At 45.2% G+C, this 26186-nt stretch overlaps 1 protein-coding gene across 1 annotated transcript in view; it reads right to left on the reverse strand.

Annotated features, from left to right (window-relative positions):
• TMEM241 (transmembrane protein 241) overlaps positions 1-26186 on the reverse strand; it is a 143331-nt gene that overhangs the window by 60151 nt on the left and 56994 nt on the right. Inside the window, exons 6-12 of the mRNA XM_010383238.2 lie at positions 24371-24396; positions 20475-20526; positions 18476-18524; positions 17246-17291; positions 15740-15775; positions 12178-12212; positions 3430-3499 (exon numbers count right to left, since the gene is read on the reverse strand). Coding sequence (XP_010381540.2) covers positions 3430-3499; positions 12178-12212; positions 15740-15775; positions 17246-17291; positions 18476-18524; positions 20475-20526; positions 24371-24396 — 314 coding nt within the window. The remainder of the gene's footprint in view (positions 1-3429; positions 3500-12177; positions 12213-15739; positions 15776-17245; positions 17292-18475; positions 18525-20474; positions 20527-24370; positions 24397-26186) is intronic.

The following is a 26186-nucleotide window of genomic DNA, read 5'->3' on the forward strand; positions in this document are numbered from 1 at the left end:
GATCCCCACTCATGGGAACCTGAGGAAGGGGCAGCATCTTGGGGCTATTCAGAAGTCTGGACCGACAAGGGCAAGGGCACAGCAGTGGACACAGACATAGTGCTGGAACTATTTTCAAATAGTACGGAACATTGCCTGTGCTGGAACTATTTTCAAAAGTGCCCTGTGTGGCCAGGGCCAAAGCAAAGGGAGAAGGGAGCTCCAAACGCTTCCTGGCATTTGAAGGCAGGACAATTGGGGAAGAGGTGAGAGAGAGAGAGAGAGAGAGAGAGAGAGAGAGTGTGTTAGAGAGACAGAGAGGGAGAAGCGTTGACTTCGTGCAAATATGTGCAAGTAGTGGTTTCAGTGTGACTGTTATTTGAACTTGAAAATTGCAAAATAAGAGATATGACTGGAGTTGTAACTCCAAGCTAGAGAGGCAAGTACCGTGAGTTGTACTTCATTTGCATCTCCGACCCTTGACAGCCACACTTCCATCTGACCTCATTACAGGCACTGGTGCGCAACTCCAATGCAGATCCTAAACTCTGAGCAGGAAAGGCCCAATCTTGGGCTGCTCTTTGTATTTTCAACAGAGCCTAACATGGTGCCTCAGTTACGGTACACATTAACTAAATGCTCGTCAGGTTGAATTGGAAGCAGGTTGAATTGAATTGAACACACCTAAGGCCAAATGTCACAGAAATGTCTATCTTCACTTCATTAGATTAGGCTAGTTCACATCCACATTCTTGGGGCAGGACTAAAGATAGGCATTAGGTTTCCCCTGTGTGTATTTCAGCCTGTTTGGTCCTGATGACTTGCAAAGTTTGTTCTGATTTGCATCAGCAGTCATGGGAGGCTGAACAGTTATGGATTAAGATGTCAAGTTACTCACACCCAAAAGGCAAAGAGGCCCCGTGGGTAAGCAGCAGGCCTACCCAATCACACCCAGCACCTGGATTTCTATTCCTTGCTGTGCTTACTGACCCTCGTTACCTTAACCAAATCCCCCTTCCCACCTTTTTGTCTCAGGTTCAGTTTCCTTAAAGTACAAATAATCATAGCAGTCCTCATCCTATCTTAATGGAAACCAGAGGTTTGTAGAACAGTAAGATTACCTAGCCCCAAAGTCTCACTTTATTAACAATGAAACTGGGGCACAGGTACAATTAGAATACAGGTCTCCATGGCTCTTCAGATCTCTGGACCAGCAAGGGCACTGGCACAGCAGTGGACAGATGTAGTTGCCTGTGCTGGAACTATTTTCAAAAGTGCCACTGCGTGGCCAGGGCCAAAGCAAAGCGAGCTCTAAACTCTTCCTGGCATTTGGAGGCAGGACAACTGAGGAAGACGTGAAGCTTCATGGAAATGTATTCTCGACCAGCTAGACAAAGAGTGAGATGTGCCAGGCACTGGTGGTCATGAGGGTGGGGCTGAAAAGGGAGGTAGCAGTGCTCCAGGCTCCTCTTGGTGGCTCCCACCTCTGCATCCAAGGAATTAACAACTTCACAGGTGCCTGCCCAACCTCCCAGACTTCCTTTCCCTTGAGTCGTTCCCTCTCCTCTATGCCTCTAGCCACAGGGGTGGCATGATTCCATGCTGACCTGTCCTCTCAGTGCAGACTCTGGGCCAGGATAAGCTCATGCGTTTGTGAATGACAGGCTTCTGGAAGCATCTGGGGCTCTTTTCCATCACTTGACTTCTATGTGACACATTTTTACATTACTCATGGATCTCTTATCTTTCTCCTTGCACTTTCAGCCCATCTACCCCTTGCTAGGGAGGCAGACCTGAAAAGCAGAGGGAGGCTCCCAGAAATGAAGGAATCTGGGAACAGGAGACTCCCTGTTAATGGGGTCTTTGGGCTATGGCTACCATGCCCCTCCTGAGCTCCCCCAGAACCTCCTGAAGGTGACAATGCTCAGTGTGAGATATGGTGGAGCCTCTGAATGACACAGGGAAAACCAATGCATTCCTCAAAGAGGCTGAGCTCTGTACAGAAGCATGGGTAAAATGTAACAGAGTCACATCAATTCAAATAGAGATTTCCAGATCTTTAGAATAAAACAAAACCCTGATTTATCATGTTGCATTATGAGAAAGTTACAGATTAAAAGGGGCAGAAATAGAGCCCAATTGTCACCCCACAAAGCCAACATCAATGGGCTGTGAACTGTGCTACTCTGTTCCAAATAACCAAACAATGGTTGACCTCCCCGGTACACCCTGCTTGCCCATGCTGCCAAATAACCAGACTCAAAGGGAAACAAGTCCGCAGCCGCCTGCCCAGCATGAAGACTCATGCCATGTGATCCCAGCTAACGGGCAAGGCCTAACCAACTGACAGGAACTAGGAAAGTGAATTGTGTCAGTGTTTTCCTGAAATTTTTCTGAGGGTAATAAATAAATCATTCCAAGGTTCAAATGCAGAAACAAACTCTGTAATACTGATTCTTTTTTTTTGGCCCAAACACACCAGAGGAGCAGGACATACCCACCAGCCACATAGCAGCTTTTTAACATTATAAAGAACCACTGCTTCACAAGGCACTGTTTGATATGTGTGGGAATAGGTGGCCTGATTTTTACATAGCAATTCTTCATGATCTATTGACATTGTATTTACAGTCAACCTGAGTAGATCATCACAATGACCACCATTTACTGGGCCTGGCACGAAGTTTAAGACCCAAAGATCAGACAATTAGCAACTGCAATTGTGGGGTTCAACCCGGGTCAGTCTTTCTACCACATCAGGATGCCACACATGCTTTGGGCCTATCCGCAGAAGTCTTTCCACTTCTTGGCATGATGAGGTCAAGCAGAGTGGTGATCATGGCAGGACATGGGGAGAAGGTGAGGATACACTTCCGTGTGTTCAGATGTACCCCTCCAACTGGCCTATATCCCTGAGTCCTTCCCAAGACCAAGCGCTAATGATCACCTTGTTGTCTAGATATCTCCTAGCCATCAGTTTCCAAAATCTAATTCCCAGAATCTTTGGGTTTGGTGGAGGTTATTTTGGAGGTTGCCTTAGGGAGCAAGAAGGAGGCCAAGGGGAAAGCTGAGCAGGTGGGATTCTGAACCCAAATCTTCCCTTGAACTGGATCCATTTCATCAGTTTTATAGATTGGAGTTCTATGTGAGATTTGCTTGTGGAGAGGGAAAAAAGTGAGAGAATCCTAACTCTAGAGCAGGTGTGAAAACCACTGTCTTGGCAGAGGCACGTCCATGGGCCAGGGGTCCTGGCAGGGCCCAAGCTGGCCCTGAGCATCTAAGGGTGCTAAGTGACAGCCTGCTGGTGACATAATGACTGCTTCCTCACCTGCACCCACCACCACTCTCTCCTGCCACTCACTCAGGTGCCAGCAGTGACCCTGAACTTCATAGAGAGGAAGACACAGCGGACAGCACAGAAAGCATACAAATGAGTGAGCTTAAGATTACCTGGCACAGCAGCTGCCATGGAATCTGTAGAAGTACAGGAATGGGAAGTCCAGGACACTGAAGAGATCACCTGAGGGGCACAGCAATGGTGACACAGTGACTCATGAGGCCTCACATGCCCCTCTGCCCCGTCGCCCCAGGAAATGCAAGGAGGGCTTCTTTAGCAGTCCTATGCTTTCAGTCCCCTGGCCTTGAATTCACTCCAGCATTCCCAGGGATTCTGTTACTGATATTATCTTATCATGATAATAACAGTATGATGATAATAATAATGCCCATTTAGTGAGAGCATGCCTTGTGCAGGGCCCAACGCTAAAATCTTTATGTATGTATCTCTTTCAATCTTAGTAACAACTCTGTGAGGTTCTATCATGCCCATTTAAACTAAGGCTCAGAGAAGTTAAGAAACATGGCTAAGATTGCACAACTCTTAAACTATGGAGCCAGAATGTGAACTCCAGTCAATCCAAACCTTAGGCTGTCTCCTCTCTACTAGGCAGTCAACCCTGCACAAGGGAGTGTGCAGGATAAAAGAATCTTTTTCAAGACTCTTTTCTTCTTTTCTGCCTCATATCTAAAAAAAGGTCATGAATGCACTGCCCTGACATTTTTTTTTTTTTTTCATTTTCATGTTTAATGACCGCAAGAACAGCACGGGGGCCAGACCAACTGTGCAAATTCATTTTAGTTTGAGGTCCAAAGGGTACATTTATTTCTTGTGAAGTAAGTTCATTCCTTTAGTTCCACTTGGTGCAAGAGGAAATAATCACACATATTGGCTGTTTCCCTCTCTGGAATTTGAACTTGGTCACAAACAAAAAGTCAGGAGATTAAAAAAGCAGAAATCCTTCCAAAAATGTCCGGAGAAAAGGAATTAAGCATTTCCACAGCAGATAGCTTGAGTCTTCCAAATCTGGAATTTCTGAACCCCTTGGAGAGCCTGGTCTTCCAGACCCCTGGGCCTTAGCCTGTCTCTCAGTTCTGGGGTCCTGTGGGGAGAGGGCTGATTCTCCTAAGTATTGCTAGTATATTAGGTGTGCAGTGGAACACACAGGCAGCAGCATGTCCTTCACCACTATGCTATTAATCAAGAGTTTCAGATCAAAAGACATGATGGGCTCCTATGCTTTCTTGGAGACCCGAACAATCTCAAATGATGCAACTGTCTATTGGGAAGGAAAGTTCTGAGCTGGATTTCTCTGGAGGGTTTTTAAAATTATGACTGTTATTGTCTTTGTTTTGTTTCTGCAAGTGAGTGTGTATTTAACTATGAGGAGGGGATTTCTTGGGATCTGGTTTTCATGAAGCCCAACAAGACTTCTTGTTTTCTTTCAGCCACAATTCCTCTGAATGCCTCTACTGTCAAACTGGGACCTGTGTTGGTAGAGGGAATTTGTAAATGACAGCATCAGGTGTCACTTAGGGTGTGAAGAGCATGGATATATTCTGAAGTCCCTTTCCCCACAGGAGTGATAGGCAAGGGTGCCCTGGGGACCCCACACCTAGAGAGTGGCCAGAGCCCTCCATTCAGGCAGGTGGAGGGAGAGTCTGTCCACGTCCATGGAGAATTTGTTCCGTCTCTTTGGCAGCTGTGTGCTCTTGGCCCTTTCCCAATTTCCCTCTCAGTGTGAGAGGAACTGCAGCGCAGCCAGTGTGATAGTAAGGAATGGCGGAGAGGGAGATGAGTGAAACCCAGGACCCTGAGACCTCTCAGGCTGTGCCCCTCTCAGCACCCAGTCTTTCATCAGAAACGCTCCAGCAGGGTGAACGGGACTCATGGCGCGTGGCAGCTTTTATAGCCCAGCCCAGGCTTTGGAGGGGGTCTAAAGAGCAGAAGTGTGGTCAGAGGAAGACTGGGAGGGAGGAAAAGAAAGAAAAAACAAAACAAAACAAAACAAAACACAGTCCTCGGGAAATCATAACCCCCACCCAAATCCTGAAAACTGACCCCACAATGGGAGAGACAAAATAAGAATAGCTAACCCTTGCCTTTGAGCCATCGCTAAAACCATCACACGTTGGTTTCTCACACACCACTTAGCTGACTTCACACCTGTCCCTCCTCCTAGAATTAGTGAGTCCTTGAGAGTAGGGATGCTATTTTCCTAATCCCCGCACCCGCTGTGTGTCAGCACCATACAACACACCCAGCACACAACAAGCACTACCAAACCAAGAGTATCAGAAAGACCTGATCACCTCTTGCCTTCCCTAGAGCTAATGTTCTAGTTTCCAGTTGGCTCTGTGGTCCTCAGTTTCAAGCTGACCTCAAATTTTCCCCTTTGATGCCTTCCACCTGCCTTCTCTTTTGCTAAAGTAGTACTCCTAAGCGGAGAGGGTGCACGGCAACCCTGGAACAGCAAATGTTAGTGACTGTGCTATAAATACCCCCGGAAGAGGTTGCAGCATGTGGTTGGCTGGCCCCAGCCACATGCAAACTTGATCCAGGAGCCTAAAAAATGGCCTCAAAACAACACTCCTGCACCATGTAGTGCTGAACTACCTGGCTTAAGCACAAATCAAGTGGCTACAGAGTTGTAAACATGGCCGGGCACGGTGGCTCACACCTGTAATCCCAGCACTTTGGGAGGCTGAGGCGGGTGAATCACAAGGTCAGGAGTTCAAGACCAGCCTGGCCAAGATGGTGAAACCCCGTCTCTACTAAAAATACAAAAATTAGCCAGGCGTGGCGGCAGGAGCCCGTAATCCCAGCCACTCGGGAGGCTGAAGCAGAGTTGAACTGCTTGAATCTGGGAGGCAGAGTTTGCAGTGGGCCGAGATTGCGCCATTGCACTCCAGCCTGGGTGACAGAGTAAGACTCCATCTCAAAAAAAAAAAGAAGAAGAAAAAAAAAAGAGTAAACATGTTTTGCTACAGCAACATGCGGCATTATGCAATGGAGTCTGAGTTAGGCCCTCACTGTTGTGTTCTGCAGTTAAAATTCCGCTGACTCTGAGTGAGTAAGTGAAGCCCATTTCTCTAAAGATTACGAAGCATGAAATTGCCATGGTGAAAAGTGTGACATAATATTACCACATTCAAGACTAATTGATATTTGAGCATGAAGAAAATTTCCTCTCATGTTCTTACCCTCAAAACTGGCAGGAAAACAGGAGGTCAGTTCCAAGCAGTAATTAGTACTGCTTACTCTGTCTCACACATGAGCCACAGACACACCAGGTAACAAGGTTGTTTCTGGGCCAGATTCCTGAGTCTCCCTGCTCCTTTCGTTCCCTGAAATTCTCTCCAGCTCTCTTGACCACCACAGCTAAGGGGCCCCACACAAATAGGAAGTGTAAACTCTTTAAGAGGGGAAATTTCCTCTTATCTACTATACTTAAGAGAGTGCAAGGGGGAAAGGTGGCCCTCTTCTCAAGGAACGTTCTGAGATTCTCAGAGCAAACTCTGTGGGGGGGCGGGGCCATGCTGAGGGATGAAGAAATGCCTGCCTGAGTCCCACCACTGCTGCCAGCACACTCCAAAGGTGCACCTGCAAGAGAGCTCCTCTTTCCAATCACTCAGGCGTGAGTGAGGAGGGAAGCTCAGTCAAAAGCACCATCCAGAAACCCTCACACACCCTCTAGAAGAGTTAAAATAGGACTGACAACGTTAAATGCTGGTGAGGATGTGGAGCAACTGGAACTCCCACACACTACTGGGTGGGAGTGGAAAATGGTACAAACACTTTGGAAAACATCCTTTCTTAGAAAGTGAAACATACATCTACTCTAAGACCCAGTAATCCTATTCCGAAATGTTCATCCAAGAGATGTGAGAACATAAGTCCACAAAAAGGCTGGTATGAGAATGTTCAGAGCAGCCACAAGCTGGGAACAGCCCAGGTGAGCATCCACAGGTAAATGGATAAACAAATGTGGTATATGCATACAATGGAACCCTACCAGCAACAAAAAGGAACAAACTCATGATATACACAACAACATGAATGAATCTCTAAACACTGTGCTGCATGTAAGAGCCAGACACAAAAAGTACTGATGATTCCATTTACAAGGGCTTGAGAATAGACAGAACTTATCTATGGTAACAGACATCAGATCCATAGAGGCCTTCATGGTGTGGAGAGGGAGTGACTAGGAAGGGGCAGGAGGAAGCTTTCTGCAGTGATAGAAATGTTCTATATCTTGGTGGGGGATAAGTTATGCAGGTATGTAGATTTGCCAAAATTGATCGAGCTGTACATTTAACATGTATATTTCATATATGTAAATTATATATCAATCTTAAAATGTTTTTAAAGTACTACCAAATAACTAAGATACAAGTAATAAAAGAAGGGGGCCAGGTGCAGAGGCTCACACCTGTAATCCTAGGACTTTGGGAGGCCAAGGCGGGTGGATCACTTGAGGTCAGGAGTTCAAGACCAGCCTGACCAACATGGTGAAACCCCGTCTCTCCTAAAAATACAAAAATTAGCTGGGCATGGTGGCAGGCACCTGTAATCCTAGCTACTTGGGAGGTTGAGGCAGGAGAATCACTTGAACCCAGGAGGCAGAGGTTGCAGTGAGCAGAGGTCGTGCCACTGTACTACAGCCTGGGCAAGAGAGCACGAGACTCTGTCTCAAAAAAAAAAAAAAAAAAAAAAAAAGGGTAAGAAGAAACCAAAAAGAATTGAGCCCTGCTGTAAGATGTCAGAAAGTATGAACAGATCCTTCCAAGTAGACTGTCTCTATGGAGACTGACTGTGACTGTGTCTTAACTGGGGCAGTAGGGAACCAGGAAGACAGCTCACCCAACACACACTCAGGCCCCATGGCAGATGTTCTAGATGGCAAGTGTAATAAGCAAGTGAGAAAGAATAAAGTGCTGTTCTACCTTGAAGTGGGCTAGACTACCCAAGGGTCCCATCAGAAAGTGAATGAATGAACTGGCAGGAACTGGAGCCACCCTATAAGAGTAGTCCTGCTCCTTTACAGCAAGGGAGTCCACAGCCACTTCAGCAGTGCCACGGCCCAGCAAAACCCTTCTTATAAGCCCGACTTTCTGTCCTTGGCCTCTGCAATGACACCACCTCAGCTAGCAGGAAACTGTAACAAATCCAAGTTGCAGAGAAGAGTCCTTCAAGAGCAGCGTCCCAGGACTCTCTCTGATGAATCCAACAGGCTCCACAATGCCCTGGGTTGCCCACCGCAGACCCATCCCCCGTCCTGCAGGAGAGGGAAGGGAAGGTGAACATCTGTGTCCATTCTTTTTCAAAAATTATGAAAATATAACTTGAAGGAAAATTAATCCATGCAAGTATCCCTTCTGGCATAATTAAGCTCCAAACAGGTTTTCAAATGAGAAAGGTGTCCTTTTATTCCCCCAGTACATTTTCTTATTGAGATATAATTTGCATACTATAAAATTCACCCTTTTAAAGTATACACTTCAGTGGTTTTTAGTATATTCATAGAGTTGTGCAACCATCGCCACTATCTAATTCCAGAACATTTTCATTACCTCAAAAAGAAACTAAAGCCTATTTTAAATGACTCCTCTGCCCAGGACATTCTACAATCATATACTTCTGACCACTTTGCATTCCCAACGAGTAATTAAGTGTCCAAGGTATTTTTGTATTGACCTAAAAGTTTAGCAATAACTCAAGGTAAAATGTCAGACTGTTGGCCAAAATGTCTAAGCTATTACCAGCAGTCACCATGTTCAGAAACTGGTGGCTAAACACATCCCCCAAACCAAACGTAGCTCCAGACCAAAATTCAGGAATGTTGTACAGAAGCATTCACTAGAGTGGGATACTGTATAGTAAAGTGTAGGGGGCTGGGCGTGGTGGCTCATGCCTGTAATCCCAGCACTTTGGGAGGCTGAGGCAGGCAGATCACCTGAGGTCAGGCATTCAAGACCAGCCTGGCCGGTATGGTGAAACCCTGTCTCTACTAAAAACACAAAAATTAGCCAGGCGTGGTGGCGGGTGCCTGTAATCTCAGCTACTTGGGAGGCTGAGGCAGAAGAATCACTTGAACCTGGGAGGCGGAGGTTGCAGTGAGCCAAGATCGCATCACTGCACTCCAGCCTGGGCAACAGAGTGAGACTCTATGTCAAAATAATAATAATAATAATAATAATAATAATAATAAAGTGTAGGATCACTGAAAGAGCAGCATTTAAAAAGAAAAACTTAGAAAGAGGGTCATGAGGCCGGGCGTGGTGGCTCACGCCTATAATCCCAGCACTTTGGGAGGGTGAGGTGGGTGGATCACGAGGTCAAGAGATAGAGACCATCCTGGCCAACATGGTGAAACCCCATATCTACTAAAAATACAAAAAATTAGCCGGGCTTGGTGGCAGGTGCCTGTAGTTCCAGCTACTCAGGAGGCTGAGGCAGGAGAATCACTTGAACCGGGGAGGTGGAGGTTGCATTGAGCCGAGATTGCGCCACTGCACTCCAGTCTGGCGACAGAGTGAGACTCTGTCTCAAAACAAAAAAAGAAGAAAGAAAGAGGGTCAGGAGACCTACTACTCACCTACTCTGCATCATCTTGGTCAAATCACTTAACTCCTCGGGGTTTCAATCTCCTCATTTGTATTAGGATGGTGCACAAGTAATTAACACAATTTGGTGGTACCTGGGATAATCGCTAAGATTCCTTCCAGCTCTGACCATTGTAAGTGTAACAAATGAACAAGCACAACCTCTTAGCTGAAGGGCAACATGATTTCTTTAGGTAAAAATTATTCACCCAGCCGGGCACAGTGGCTCATGCCTATAATCCCTGCACTTTGCGAGGTAGAGGTGGGCAGAACACTTGAGGTCAGGAATTCCAGACTGGACTGGGCAATGTAGTGAAACCCCGTCTCTACTAAAAATACAAAAATTAGCCGGGCATGGTGGCAGGTGCCTATAATCCCAGCTACTCAGGAGGCTGAGGCAGAAGAATCGCTTGAACCCAGGAGACAGAGGTTGCAGTGAGCCGAGATACACCACTGCACTCCAGCCTGGGCAACAGAGCAAGACTCTGTCTCGGAAAAAAAAAAAAAAAGAATTATTCACCCAAGTCCACTAGAAATAATTCAGGATGTAAACCAAGGAGAATCTGTGAACATAACTTTCGAAAGGCCTTTGACAAAAAGCACATTTCAAAGGGGCAGGACACTTAGTCGGCTCTTAAATGTCTGCTGGGTGGCAGCTACCTGGCTGCATAAAGGAATGATAGGAGACGCAACTGAAAGGCAGACAACCAGCAGTATGGGTAAGCAGAAGCCATTTAGGGTTAACAGTATGGCTTTACAGGACTTACTATTCCACAAAAGATAGACTTTCAGCAGATGACAGCAGAGAGGGGACTCAACAGTAAACCCTGGAGTTTTGAGAAGTCATCGTTCACAGGAGCAGGCAGACAATAGGAACTGTGCTTTCATGTGGCAAGCGGAGTGTAATGTATTAAGAAAATGTATTCAAGTTATCCTTACAAGACATGGATTCAGATATGTCACATACAATCTAGAAGCGTTATTCCTGAGTCACTATCAACAAGTCCCTGAGGATCCTCGCTCAGATAGCAGGTAAAACACCAACAGAAAGAAGCAGCTGAAAACGCCAACAGAAAGCTGTTATTGCTTTAAGCACAAGATGAGACCTAGAAGGGACCTTAGGAAGCAGCCAATTCACCTTTCTCATTTTCTAGATGTGAAAACTGAGACCTAGAGGGCCTGGGTAATGCCTTATGCATAGCAAGTGGTCAGTAAACATTCGTTTTGTGTGTGTGTGTTTTTAAGAAAAAAAGAATTGACTCCTTTCATCTGGAATTATGAGAATTGGATGGTGACATATGATACAAACTTTAAAAATGATGCCAGATAGAAAGAGGGTAACTCAATAATACATTTGCAAAATTCAAACAAGAATTAGAGAACCAACTCCTTCACTAAATTTTTTTTTTTTGAGACTGAGTCTCACTCTGTCGCCCAGGCTGGAGTGCAGTGGCCGGATCTCCGCTCACTGCAAGCTCCGCCTCCTGGGTTCACGCCATTCTCCTGCCTCAGCCTCCCAAGTAGCTGGGACTACAGGCACCCACCACCACGCCCGGCTAATTTTTTGTATTTTTAGTAGAGACGGGGTTTCACCGTGTTAGCCAGGATGGTCTCAATCTCCTGACCTCGTGATCAGCCCGCCTTGGCCTCCCAAAGTGCTGGGATTACACAGGCGTGAGCCACCGCGCCTGGCCCACTTATTTCTTATATTTACCCCCTAATATTTTTATTTGAGGTTACCCTTTGGGATGATTCTGATGATGGGATTTGGGGTACCATAGCAGGCCTTGGGAAATATTATGGGATAGCAAGAGGCCCCTCATATTCTGCCATAAGAGCAATAAATTCTGCTCCTGAAGTGATCACCAAAAAGGGATTCAGGTTTTTTGAACTTTTGAACTTTTTCACCAAATTTTTTAACACTAGAAATGAAGAGCAATTCAGGATGCTTGGAAAAGGAATTTCAGAAGAGGGCAAAATAAGCACTAGTTGACTCGGCAGGAAATAGACCTGTCTGTATATCTGAGATCATACTGGATGAAAACACAGACAACAAGAAGGGGTAAGAATAAATTCCTGGTTGATAAATTGGTTTGTTAAGAGCAGTTTCAAACAGGTGGGACCTTCCTGCCCTTGCAGTCATCCGGGGGGCAATGACATTCTCTTGTGAAATGTCTCTGAGAGACAGGCTCACTGGATCCAATGAGCAATGTCAAACAGACAAACAAAACAACACTTGGTGGGGGCATTTACCTGTGGGATGAGATGCAAATGCCAGGAGCACCACACTGGAAAAGAGACAGCAAAGTAGTCAAGAAGTTTCCCCCACACCAAAAACCCCAGCTGTTCCCACCCATTTTACTTGGAAATAGTTAAATTTGCCTAAAAGCAAATTATCTGCACTGACTCATTTTGACTAAATCCAGCTCCTCAGAGAGAGTAAGAATGTCTTGAAATGTCTCATGTTTTGGCAAGAAGATTGCCTCTTGGGACAGACAGGCTTGGGATAGAATATGAATCCACGTCTCAACCTGAGGGTTCACTGTGTCTCTTTTCTTGGTCCTGGCTGACCCTAGTTAACGATCATACTCACCTAATCTACCAAGAGTATTTACAAGCTGAACAAAGCAAACTCTGAATTAAAATAGGTTGCAATGTAAAAGCTAGCTGTTGTGTGTGAGCTATGTATATTTTTGCCACAAAATTAACTGTGTACAAGATAGTTACATGTCCAAGAGGCTAGCCCACAATTGATCCAGCCCATCCACCATGTGGCTGAAAACTACCTTTACTGATTTTCAATAGATGCCACAGAGGGGAAAGGATGAAAAGAGAATGAAGAGGAGTGTTCCTTTGATGTGAGCCCTGTTCATCCTTGGCACCCTCCCATCGTCCTCTCTGGAAACCCCTCCCGTCCCACAGTGCCCCTCCACAGAGCCTCACGCTGCCAAACCCCACTGTGGGGGCCCAATCCCCCACCCTCTGCAACCTCTTCTATCAAACCTCATGCCACCCAGGCAGCCAATCAAATTACAGGTTAGGAATAAAACATGTTTTCTAAGTATGGGAGGGAATTTTTTATTTTTATTTTATTTTATTTTTTAAATTTATGTACTGTTTATTATACTTTAAGTTTTAGAGTACATGTGCACAACCTGCAGGTTTGTTACATAGGTATACATGTACCATGTTGGTGTGCTGCACCCATTAACTCGTCATTTACATTAGGGATCTCTCCTAATGCTATCCCTCCCCCCTCCCCCCACCCCACGACAGGCCTCGGTGTGTGATGTTCCCCTTCCTGTGTCCAAGTGTTCTCACTGTTCAATTCGGGAGGGAATTTTTAAAGTGCTGGATGGCCTACTCTGGTTCTAAACCCTGGCTGCATATCAGAATAGCCCAGTGTCCTGCCTTAAATCGGAATCTCTGAGGTGCAGGCATCAGTTGTTTTATTTTGTTATGGCCTCTCAGTGGCTCTAAAGTGCACCAGGATTGGGAACTACCACAAGGAATCCCTAGTCGGTGGTGACATCCTAGGCAGTGTGGAGGAAGATGGCTGTGAGCAAAGAAACCACTGGGAGCCCTGCCTGCTCTGGGGCTGTCTCCCAGAACCATTTCTGTGTTTCTCGTGTTCTTCCTTTGCTCTTCCTCTAAAGCTCAGGTTCTCTGATGGCCCCAGGGCAGCAGCACTGTGGACAGAGGCTAGACAGGAGGTCTGGGAGAAAGCCAATGGGAAGAGCCACACATCTGGTCATTGAGAAGTTGTAGGTGTGTAAGACAGGGCTGCATGTAGCTGTAAACGAGACTGGAGACTTTGCAATGATTAGCCCTTTGCATGGGCTAAGTCTTCGCTTCCATCTCACCTTTCTTTGGAAAACATATACCCTGTTCATAGTCCATCATTTTATCTCCCTGAATCCCTTTTTGGTTATAACTTCAGGAGCAGAAGTGATCACTCTTATGGCAGGATATGAGGGGCCTCTTACCATCCCAAAGCATCTCACAGAGCTGGTCACGTACCCCAAATCCCATCATCAGAATCACCCCAAAGGGTAACCTCAAATAAAATATTAGGGGGTAAATATAAGAAATAATTAAGTGAAGGAGTTGGTCCTTTAATCCTTGCTTGAATTTTGCAAATATAGTGTTAAGCCACTCCTAACTCCTACCAAAGCAGGCCATTCAGTACTTGAAAAAAAAAATCCCTCCAATACTTAGATCACATGTTTTGCCGGGCGCGGTGGCTCAAGCCTGTAATCCCAGCACTTTGGGAGGTCGAGACGGGCGGATCACGAGGTCAGGAGATCGAGACCATCCTGGCTAACACGGTGAAACCCCGTCTCTACTAAAAAATACAAAAAACTAGCCGGGCGAGGTGGCAGGCGCCTGTAGTCCCAGCTACTCGGGAGGCTGAGGCAGGAGCACGGCGTAAACCCGGGAGGCGGAGCTTGCAGTGAGCTGAGATCTGGCCACTGTACTCCAGCCCGGGCGACAGAGTGAGACTCCGTCTCAAAAAAAAAAAAAAAAAAAAAAAAAAAAGATCACATGTTTTATTCCTAACCTCTAACTCAATCGGTCTGGAGGGCATGAGTTTTGATAGAAGAGGTTGCAGAGAGTGGGGGATTGGGCCCCCCACAGTGGGCTTTGGCAGCGTGAAGGCACGACAGAGGGGTGCTGGGGGATGGGAGGGGTTTCCAGAGAGGGCGATGGGAGGGTGCCAAGGATGAATGAGGCTCACATCAAAGGAACACTCCTCTTCATTCTCTTTTCATCCTTTTCCCTGTGTGGCATCCTACACTGTGACCTCCCTGGGGGCAAGAACCATATTTTATTCATCCTTGGATCCCTAGCAGTGCCAGACATCATGTGGCAGGTACTCAATACGTTTTCTGAATACGTTTTCTGAACTGCAATTAATCACCTCTAGGGGTACTGTGGTGGGACTATGTTTGAAGGAAAATGTAACTTGAAGCCCCGTATACTTTTTTTTTTGAGACAGGATCTCTCTGTTGCCCAGGCTGGAGTGCAGTGGCGCAATCATCACTCACTGTAACCTTGAACCCTGGGGCTCAAGTGATCCTCCTGCCTCAGCCTCCCAACACGGAAACCCCTTAGAGTTCTCAGATTATAAATTACATGCACATTATAATGAAGAAATTATACTAATATAAAAAGGGTATATCATGCTGTTCTAGTAAAGCAGGCTCATTCTGCTTGGCTTGGGACAAGGATATAAACAGAAGTCCACATACCATATTTAAAAGTTATAAATCAAGCCTCAGACTTCATCCTGCCTTAACAAATACACCTTCAAAATAACCTGAAAGTCTAGTTTAAAATGTAGAATTCTTGGGCTCCCTGGTGCTGCATGTCAGAATGGAGCCGCCCAAGGCAGCCTCTGACTCCCGGCTGCCAATGCCTCCCTTTTCTTTTCACCCCAGGCTTCATCCTGCAGCCCAAGGGCCTCACACATGTGTGTGGACACCTGAGCCTGCAAGGTCACCTCCACCTACACTCCTGCCCATTGAGAGCCTCTCTTTGGACACCCCTTGGGCCTGAGAATGAGTTGGGAAGATGGACCCAAGGAGCCCTGGAATCGAGCTCAGGGACACGGGTGGGGATTCAAGGACACAATCTAGAAGTGAGGGGGTGGGCTCTGGGTGGTCTCCTCAACTCTGGTCATCTCACAAATTCTGTAACGTACCTTCCTGGCAGGCACACTGGCTCAGAACTCTTCAATCAAAATATTATTGGAAAATAAAAATCCATTAGCCCTAAAAGGATATGAACTGTTCTTTAAAAATGTAAATTTTACCTGAATATATAGTTTAAGTATTGCTGGTCAATGTCACTAAGGAATGAGAGAGAAAAAAAAGATAAATGAAATAGCAGAACTATTTTAAATACATAAAACAATCATTATCTTCTATTAATAAATTCTATTTTAGTTACTACTTTTATAAATTACCCATAAATAGAGGGAAAAGTATTTAATATTCAAAACCAGTTACTAGTTCATTTTAAATCACACACATTTTCACCTGTGGGCAACTGTTTCAAACGTATACATTTGTCACTTTCAAAGGAGTGTCAACTATCTCAGGCCACTGGACTGGCTTCTGCGGCTACCATATTTAACAAGTAAAAATACACGGCAATCAAATACATTTGAATTTCTGATAAAGGGTAATGTTTTAGTGTAAGTACTATCTGTTCCGAATATTACAAAAATTATTCAAGGCTTATCTGAAATTCAAATGCAACCAGGCATCCTGTATTTTATCTGGCAACTCTACTGGCTTCTTGCTACAAAAACACTTTAAATTAAAAGAACAAAAGGTGCTCCAGGGAGTGGAAGCCCCACATTCTCAGAGTGGATGACCTTCTCTCAGGAGTCATTCCCTTCAAACCTTTTCTCATTAGGCCTTCAGCAGGCCCCAAAACCCAGAGGCCAGCTGGCCAGTCTAGGGGAACTGGCCTTACAGCTCCAGGCCTGAAGTCTTGTCTTTTCTCATTTACATTCACCAAAGCTGCTCCATTGACTGCCTGCAACAAAGGCCTCATTTTGCCCAAGAATGAGCTAGTAAGTGGAGAGACTTCTGGGTCTAAAGTAAGTCAAATTAGGATGGAGCTCGGGAAACAAGAAAAAGTACTGTCCCTCTGTGATCGATGCAGCCGATTGGCACCCAAAGCAGCTGGCCACATACATTTCATTCACATGTCATCTGAGAGGTGACATGTGAATCCCCTGAAGGGAGGGGATTGACTTCCATGCCTCTTCACACACGGCTAAAGGCAGACATGTTCCAGGTGTTGGCGGACACAGCCTGGAGTGGCCCAAACAGCAAGAAGAGGGACGGCTTCAAGGACTAAGTCCCCTGCCCTCACCACAATCCAGGCCTGCAGAGACTCTGGCTGAATGGAAGAATCTCATGATACCACAAGTCTCAACCCTTTCCTTTAGGCCAACCACAGCTCACCAAACATTAAGAGTTTATCTTGTCTCAGCACTTTGGGAGGCCAAGGCAGGCAGATCACCTGAGGTCAAGAGTTTGAGACCAGCCTGACCAACATGGAGAAACCCCTCTCCACTAAAAATACAAAATTAGTGAAGTGTGGTGGTGCATGCCTGTAATCCCAGCTACTTGGGAGGCTGAGGCAAGTGAATTGCTTGAACCCAGGGGGCGGAGGGTGAGGTGAGCCGAGACTGTGCCATTGCACTCCAGATCGTACCATTGCACTCCAGATCATGCCACTGCACTCCAACAAGAGCGAAATTCCATCTCAAGGGAAAAAAAAAGAAAAGAGTTTAAGAGTTTACCTTAATGCACTGGGTTTCTGGGACTTCCGCAGAATTTTATAAGCCCCTGAAAATGAAATAAAACATGTCACTGGTGATGGTATTCTGCTCAAGGAACTGCTGGCATGTCTAGGGAAACACAAAATCCACATGGATAAAGGCCCCCAAAGGTATGACTGCTGGTCCTTTTCCCTATGAGGGTCACCCCCAGCTGACAGGAGAAGACCATCAACATTTGGAAGGTTTCAAGGATGCAAATTCAATAATCCTCTATGAAAACGCAGTCAGTCTTTCCAGTGGTCCCCAGAGTACTGGGCATGGAAAGCATCATGATCAATAAAGGACACAATTAACAGGAAGGTGTTACTTCCTTGACATGATGCACATGAAAAAGAAACACCCCTGGATTGCTGAACATTTCTGAGCTGTGTTAACAGTCAGGGCACTGCTTTTCCCCCAGGACTACAGACAAGCGACACTGAACATATGATTTGTAATAAAATCAGATGGTCCCTTTATTTGACCAATTTCAACTTTTTTGGTAAATTACTGAAAAAAAAAAAGTTTTTGACATGAACTTCTGAATATCTTCCCAACGTTTTTAGAGAAGACCAATCAGCATTCCAAAAGTTGACTTGAGCAAATGAAATCCCAAGCCATGGTGAGTTAGTTCATATTTGTCATGAAAAAAGAGGAAAGTATATTGGAAACGGACACATTTGAGGAAAAACTTCAAAATAGAAAACCAATCCAGAAAATGCCCATTTAATTTTAACCTTCGCACCTTGGATTTGAAGTTCCTATTGTCCAGGTTCACCAAAAAGTGGGTATACAATAAACCTCAATTATTCAAGTAAGCCTCCCTCTTTCCCTCCCTCCTTCCTCCCTTCCTCTTTCTCTCCCTCCCTCTCTCTCTCTCTTTCTTTCCTTTTTTTTTTTTTTTGGACAGGGTTTCACTCTTTTGCCCAGGCTGGAGTGTGGTGGTGTGATCATGACTCCTGCAGCCTCAACCTCCCTGGCCTCAGGTGATCCTCCCACCTCAGCCTCCTGAGCAGCTGGGACGACAGGCATGTGTCACCATGCCTGGCTAATTTTTGTATTTTTTGTAGAGATGGGGTTTCTCGAGGTTGCCCAGGCAGGTCTCTGATTCCTGGGCCCAAGGGATCCGCTTGCCTTGGCCTCCCAAAGTGCTGGGATTACAAGTATGAGCCACTGTGCCCAGCCTTACGTCAGTACTATTTTAAAACTTACCTACACAGAATAAGTGAATTACAGCCCAAAAATATCCATCTGGATCAAACTGAAACACAGAATTAAAAAAAGAAAAAATGGCTGTAAGAGCAAGGCAAACGGAATCCAGTGTGGCCATCAGAAACCCTGTCATCAATGCGCAGTGCCAAGCAAGGGTCCCAAAATAGGACCCCTGGGGCCTTATGTCAGTTCCTTGGTTCCCTCTCATTCCTCACCCAGGTGCCTATAACATCTTCCTAACAGGACTCTGCCTCCAACACCCCATGCCCCTCACTGCCATCACAAAGTTCAAATCTAAACTCATGGCACCCCAAGACCTCTGTGACAAGCCCCCATCAACCCCTCCAGTTGTATGTACAGCCTCCTGCTGTCCCTGAATAAGGATAACTTGCATTTTCCCAAGCATGACTGCTTCCCCCTACAACTCAACCAAGGGGACCCTCTACTTCTTCCCTTATTATTCTCCACAGGATGTAGTATCATAGGACACATCCTATTTATTTCTTCCTTATTTGTTTATGTGTTTTTGTCTCCCCCTGCCCTCCCCTCTCATAGATGTACATTCCAGGAGGGCAGGTGTTAGAACAGGGGTAGACACACAACAGGTGCTCAATGATGCTGGATCACAGGATACTCATGACACTCCACGACTGCCCTCGCCTGCTTTCTTCTCCTAACTCCTCCTCATTCTTCCAGATTTAGGTCCTGTAAGCAGAGTCTGGCTCTAGCATCAGAGAGATCTGGGATAAATTCTAAAATCCCCACTTATTTGTTAGCTGCTGACCTTTTGGGCCTCCTTACTCTGTGCTATGAAATGGAGATAATAATGCTCCCACCTTTACAGAAATGTTGGGAGATTTTAAATAACATAAGGCACAGAAAGCATTGGCACAGAGCCTGGCACACAGCAGGCTCCCTGTAATTGTGGCTACTGCTACTTCCTGAGGTCCCACGTTGTCTTAGGTGCTTCAGAGCCTCCTGTACCTCAGGGACAGAGCCCTGGCCTCCCTGTGTGATAATGATCTGTTTACTTGACTGTTTCCCTCCGCTTTGCTCCAAATAGGCTTGACTTCTGCCTGAGCAAAGATTAATTTTCCTCTGTGTGTCCCCAGAGCCTGGCTCAGTGCCTGACACTTGGTGGGGACCTAATAATCCTGAAGGAGAAAAGGAGGGAGAAAAAAAGAAAGAAAGGAAACCCAGACACGAGAGGACTACTGGGGGCGGGGGTGGGTCCTCAGCACCTCATAAAGAAAACTCAACTTTAGCACAGGATGATAAAATAAAAATCATTTTGCAGGTCAGGCACAGTGGCTCATGCCTGTAATACCGGCACCTTGGGAGACTGAGGCGGGCGAATCACTTGAGGTCAGGAGTTTGAGACCAGCCTGGCCAACATGGAGAAACCTCATCTGTACTAAAAATACAAAAGATTAGCTGGGCGTGGTGGTGGGCGCTTGTAGTCCCAGCTACTCAGGAGGCTAAGGCAGGAGAATTGCTTGAACACGGGAGGTGGAGGTTGCAGTGAGCCAAGATCGTGCTACTCCACTCCAGTCTAGGCAACACGGTGAGACTCTGTCTCAAAACAAAACAAAAACAAAAACAAAAACAAAACAAAAACAAAAACAAAAAATCACTTTGTAGGAGATGAGGCCCTTGGGAGGAGAGGAAATCAACTGTGCCTCCATGCCTGAGGCTGGGGCAACTTGGGCGTTGGCTTGCAGGTTCACCAGGCATGTACAGAGGACAGATGGCAGGCACCACAGTGCCCAGGCACCAGAGCTCTGCAGGCTGCGATGCCTGCAGCCTTGGGGAGAAGGCAAAAGCCTGGGGAAATGGTATTGCCCAGGCCCAAAGCTACCCAGCCTGCAAGCTTTGGAATGCTTCTGCATGGGCCAAGTTATCCTGCTTCTAAAAGGAAGGACTAGGAAATTCTGGTCATACACTCAGGCTTCAGAGAATAAAAGACACTTTGAAGGCAAATGAGTTCACCTGGACTTACCTGGGAGTCATTGAAGGGAAGGCATCCTGCTGCGGCCAGGAGGAAGAGGGCACTGTGGAGAGGGAGATAAAACACTGCAGCTTCACCTTTCAACATCAAAGCTTTCCCCAAGAGTGTGGAGGTGAAAATGCATCCTCTGGAGTTTGGATGAGGCAAAGATCCTGCGAGACCAACTTGGTTCCTCTGTCCTTCCTCTGTGAACCTGACTATCTGTGTAGTTTTCAATTATGTGCTCTACTCATGAACAGACCTTTCCTTCTCTGGCCCTCAGCTAGCTGTTTCCCAGAGTCAGGCATTTACAGGACATCTGCAAAACCACAGCTGGCTCACTGGAGGAAAAGAGTGTGCCCGTGACATACCTAATGAAACAAGTGTTTTTTCAACTGCAGATCCCAAAAATATACAAGTGAAAAACTGGGGAATCAAACCACAAATATGCCGGTTTCAAAAATGAAAACACTACAGAAATCGCATTAAAATCCTTTGTGCACCCCCACAACCGAATGATCAAACTTAATACCACCAATAACGAGGCAGATCCACATTGTGTGCCTCTTGAAATAAAGCTCGGAAGGACACCACATCACTCGGGTGGTATTCCTGCCAAACATGCAGAGAGCGGATTGAACCACGAGGAAACACTGAGACAAACCCAAATTTAGGGACAGTTCACAAAACAACAGGCCTCCCCTATTCAAAAATGTGAAGGCAATGAAAGACAATAAAAAGCTGAGGAACTGTTCCAGATTAAAGGGTACAAAAGACACATGACATCTTTTTTTTTCTTTTTTTGAGATGGAGTTTCATTGTTGTTGCCGAGATGGAGTTTCAATCTTGTTGCCAGGCTGGAGTGCAATGGCGCAATCTCGGCTCACCGCAACCTCCACCTCCTGGGTTCAAGCGATTCTCCTGCCTCAGCCTCCCGAGTACCTGTGATTACAGGCATGCACCACCTCACCAGGCTAATTTTGTATTTTTAGAGGCAGGGTATCTCCATGTTGGTCAGGCTAGTCTCGAACTCCCGACCTTAGGTGATCTGCCTGACTCGGCCTCCCAAAGTGCTGGGATTACAGGCCTGAGCCAATACGCCCGGCTTAGACATGACATCTTTAGGGGGAAAAAATGTTATAAAACATAATATTGTGCCAGGTGTGGTGGCTCACGCCTGTAATCCCAGCACTTCAGGAGGCCAAGGTGGGCAGATCACTTGAGTTCAGGAGTTTGAGCCCAGCCTGGCCAACATGATAAAACCCCTTTTCTACTAAAAACACAAAAATTAGCCAGTTGTGGTGGCACATGCCTGTAGTCCCAGCTACTCAGGAGGCTGAGGCAGGAGAATCACTTGAACCCGGGAGGCGGAGGTTTCAGTGAGCCAAGATGTGCCACTGCACTCTGGCCTGGGTGACAGAGCAAGACTCCATCTCAAAAAAGAAAAGAAAAGAAAAATAATAATAATAATGATAATATTGTGGCCAGATAAGTGGCAACATTTGAACATGGACTCAATATTAAATAATAGTATCATATCAGATGTTCTTTTCTAAATTCAATGACTGCACTTTAGTTGTCTAAGGGATTGCTGCTTTTAGGAGACACAGCTTGAAGTATTTAGGAGTGGAGTCATGACCTGTACAACTTATTCTCAAATGATTCAGAAAAAATAAGAGCAAGAATAATATCTATATTCCCATATATGCATGTGATATTTATGTATGTTTATGCATGTGTATACATATATACATTGAGATAGCAAGAAAGCAAATGCAAAAAATGCTACCAATGGGTGAATCTAAGTGAAGAATACATGGGAGCTCCTTGTAATATTCTTGCAACTTTTCTGTAGGTTTAAACTTTCCCCCCATAAAATGTTTTATTAGAAAAATGTCTTATACATACTAAAATATTTACAGATGAAATGCTAGGGTGCCTGGAATAAACACTGAGCAAGGCAGTAGGTGGGGCCAGAAGCTGAAAACGGCTGAAGCTGGGAACTGGGTACACAGGACCTCATTCATTACAGTATTCAGTTTACTTTGATATGTCTTTAGAAATTTCCACAGTAAAGCAATTTTTAAAAATTCTTGCACAAAAAGTAACACTGCCAAACACAGATATTTTCAGGAAGCTATCCTCACTCATTAGAAAGTCAATTTGGAGCTGGTTCAGTAATCCCTGGTTTACGGCCTATTCCTTCTGAGTTTCATATGCCGAAAGCTCTTGCCTCTAGCTTTCCCCACTCTATCCTCCTAAAAGAAGGTGCCAGAAAGCGTAAAACCCAAATTATCACTTAGTCTCTCTCCTCTTTCCATTTTATAGAGGCAACGTATATATAGTGCCCCTTAACTACTGACTATTCCATCAGGCAGCAAACAGCCAAGGATCAAAGGCGTGAACAAAAGCGCTGAATACAATGTTTTCACTTTCAGGGAACTTTGCCATATGCCATCTCCTACCAACATAGATTCTGTATTCTATATAGAGACTACATGTTTTTATATGTACACATAAACATATATATGTAACACATAACAACTTGGCATGTGTAATCTTAGTACACTGAAAACAGTGGTGCTGATCAATTCTGATGGTGCTCACTGCTATAACCATGTGTAGTTGCCACTGTACCCAACGGACCAGCACTGACCGGCTGGGCCAGAGGCAGGAGGACTGGCAGAGGGGCCCTCAGAGCTGGCGCCTCACAGCCTTGGGAAGGTCAGGACAACACGGAGCAGCCGAGGCACAGAACACTTCTCTACCCCAGCCCGCCCTACTCCTATAGCCTTGCTGACTTTCAAGGTACCCCAACACACAAATGATCTAGAGAAGAATCCAAGCAAACAGTGGGATAAGTGGAGGACAGACTGTCAGGGGAGCTTCTTGGGCCTGCCCGGGAATAGACAGGTTTTGTGGTGGGAGGAGAGGAGAATACTGATGGGTTTGGTGTCTCCCTATAGTGAAAGGCTTCATAGAATAGAGGATGCTTCCCCATCCATGGGGAATGAGCAACAGAGATCCCCCCAAACAGACAACCTCTTGGGGTTGTGGAAGACGGGGGATGCCCAACGGTGAGACACCTGCCTGCCTGCCCACCACACCTGGCCTCGAGCAGTACCTGATTACATCAGGTATCATGAGCTTTACTGCCTCTCTTTGACACCTGCTAATCTCCTTTTAAACAGGAGGACAGTCCTGAAGTTTGGTTTTGTCTTGTTCTTTCAAGGTGGAACCTTGAAATAGCTGCACAAATAGCTGCAGCAGAAATCCTAAATCCATCTATCAAAGCACCTTTGTTGGTTTTCTGTCTCCAGGACTGAGCTGCTTGGCCTGCAGATGAAGCGGGAAGCAGTCAGATGCAAGACACCCAGGTTAGAATTCAAATGCTGCAGGCACCGGGGTCTGAATGAGAGGACAGCCCAGTTTACGCTCTAGCAGAGGAAACTGAGGCAAAGAGAACAAGGAAAGCTGCCCACAATCACCCTGCTGTGGCCCAGGACTGCAGTTCTGATCTTACAGGCTGGTGCTTTTTCCACCACAGAAAATATTAAAGACCAAACAAACTGCAAACATTACTTTTAAATTTTTAAGTCATTTCCATGTTTTTCATTTTCATTCTCCATCAGTATCACACAACTGTTAGTAAAGTTTTGGGTATCAATGACTGAAATCTAGCACAGGTTGGTTCTGGTGTTTTCTCTTTTGGAATAAAATATTTCAGAAAGAAAAGAGAAACACAGGAAATTTTAGACTAAGACACAAATTAGGGATATATGAATGTTTATAATAAATTCCTCTGTCACCTCTTAGAGTATGAATCTTCAACAAACAGTTTATCATCCGAGTTAAAATTAGGTTAAATCTTACATTAGGGCTTTTTGTGGGGAGGGCAGTAAACTTACCTACAGATCTTTGCAGGAGATGTTTTCTGCATAAAAGTAAAGAAACATACAATTAGACTTTTAAAACTTTTAAAATTCCTCTTAAAAGGAAACATTTTGATTAAGAAGCAAATAAATTATAAGTAGGTTTATCAAGGGCTTAACAGCTTGCTGCACTTTAATATTTACTGAGGCTTTTTCTGCTTGGACCAAATGAAGGATGACTCAGAATTCCAGAGCTGAGTCACTTCAGCAAAGTACTTTCACCATTAGAATGATGTTTACTCGTGAAAGACAAAATGACGCTGGGGCTGTGTCTTTAAAAATCTTACACACTAAGAAGAGGAGCGAGAAAGAAATAGATGTAACCTGTATTTTAAAAAGCAATTAAGCTCTTGTTCTATTTATCCATTTATCTATCTATCTATCTATCTATCTAATCTCACTCTGTTGCCCTGGCTGGAGTGCAATGATATGGTAACTGCAGCCTCAAACTCCTGGGCTGAAGCAATCCTCCCACTTCAGCCTCCTGAGTAGCTAGGACTACAGGCGTGAACCACCATGTACAGCTACTCTTTTTATTTTTATTTTTTTTTTAGATTTCTGTAGCAGCAGGATCTGACTATGTTGCTCAGAGGTATTGAATTCCTGGCCTCAAGTGATTTTCCTGCCTTAGCCTCCTAAAGCATTGAGATTACAGGCGTGAGCCACTGCACCCAACCTCAACTCCTATTTTAGTTCTGTCTCTTTAAGTATTCCATTCACTAATCCAGCTGACTCTGAGCAGTCCTATAAATTATCTGATGTGATATGAAAATTAAAAAACAGAAAAAAAGAGAAGGAGTAATAACATTACTCCACCCCAAGGGAGAAGGGAAAAAAAGGCAGACTGGGGGAATATAAACTTGGCATTTAAATGACCTGAAATGAAGAAATTCTGATTTGGACTCTACCATTATAACTCCTTTTGATGAGTCAGTTTAAGGAAATCAGACTTTTGTACTGAGAACGCATTTGCACATGTTAGCAGAGAGTAACACGTTAGGAGAGGGTAACACAGATTTTTCTATATTTGATAGAGGAAACGAACAGGTACAATTCAACTTTTGATTAATTCTAAACATTTCAGAAGGATTATTCTGCTAGCTGGGAACACACTGGAATTTTTGATGCCAGTTCAGGCAGTGTGAAGTATAAACATATTGTTTAGAAGTGAAGCGCTGACAGGAGAAACATGTGGCTTACTACAAAGGCTACCTTAAGTTTTCACGTGTGCTTAAATAATAAAGTTTCCTCTGTTTTAATGAACAGATTCTATTTTTGCAGCTTTAGATTCTAATCTTGGTCTTTGCCCAACCCTGCACAGGACTTGAGGCCAACCATGCTGTACTGCCACCTGCTGGGAAGTTAGCCCTCAAGCGCCAAAAGGAGCAAAAGGAGGAGGGCAAAGGTGATCTGGCTCACACCTGCATAACTGCCCCCAGTACAGTAAATGTGTTACTCAAAAATTCTGTTTTTTCTTTTTTTCTTTTTTTTTTTTTTGTTTTTTTTGAGACAGAGTCTTGCTCTGTTGCCCAGGATGGAGTGTAGTGGTGTGATCTTGGCTCACTGCAACCTCTGCCTCCTGGGTTCAAGTAATTCTCTTGCCTCAGCTTCCCAAGTAGCTGGGATAACAGGTGTGTGCCACCACGCCCAGCTAATTTTTGTAATTTTAGTAGAGATGGGGTTTCGCCATGTTGGCCAGACTGGTCTCGAACTCACGGCCTCAAATGATCTGCCTGCCTTGGCCTCCCAAAGTGTTGGGATCACGGGCGTGAGCCACCATGCCCAGTAGTTA

Source organism: Rhinopithecus roxellana, chromosome 21, assembly GCF_007565055.1.
Source record: "Rhinopithecus roxellana isolate Shanxi Qingling chromosome 21, ASM756505v1, whole genome shotgun sequence".
In the NCBI taxonomy this organism is placed as follows: domain Eukaryota; kingdom Metazoa; phylum Chordata; class Mammalia; order Primates; family Cercopithecidae; genus Rhinopithecus; species Rhinopithecus roxellana.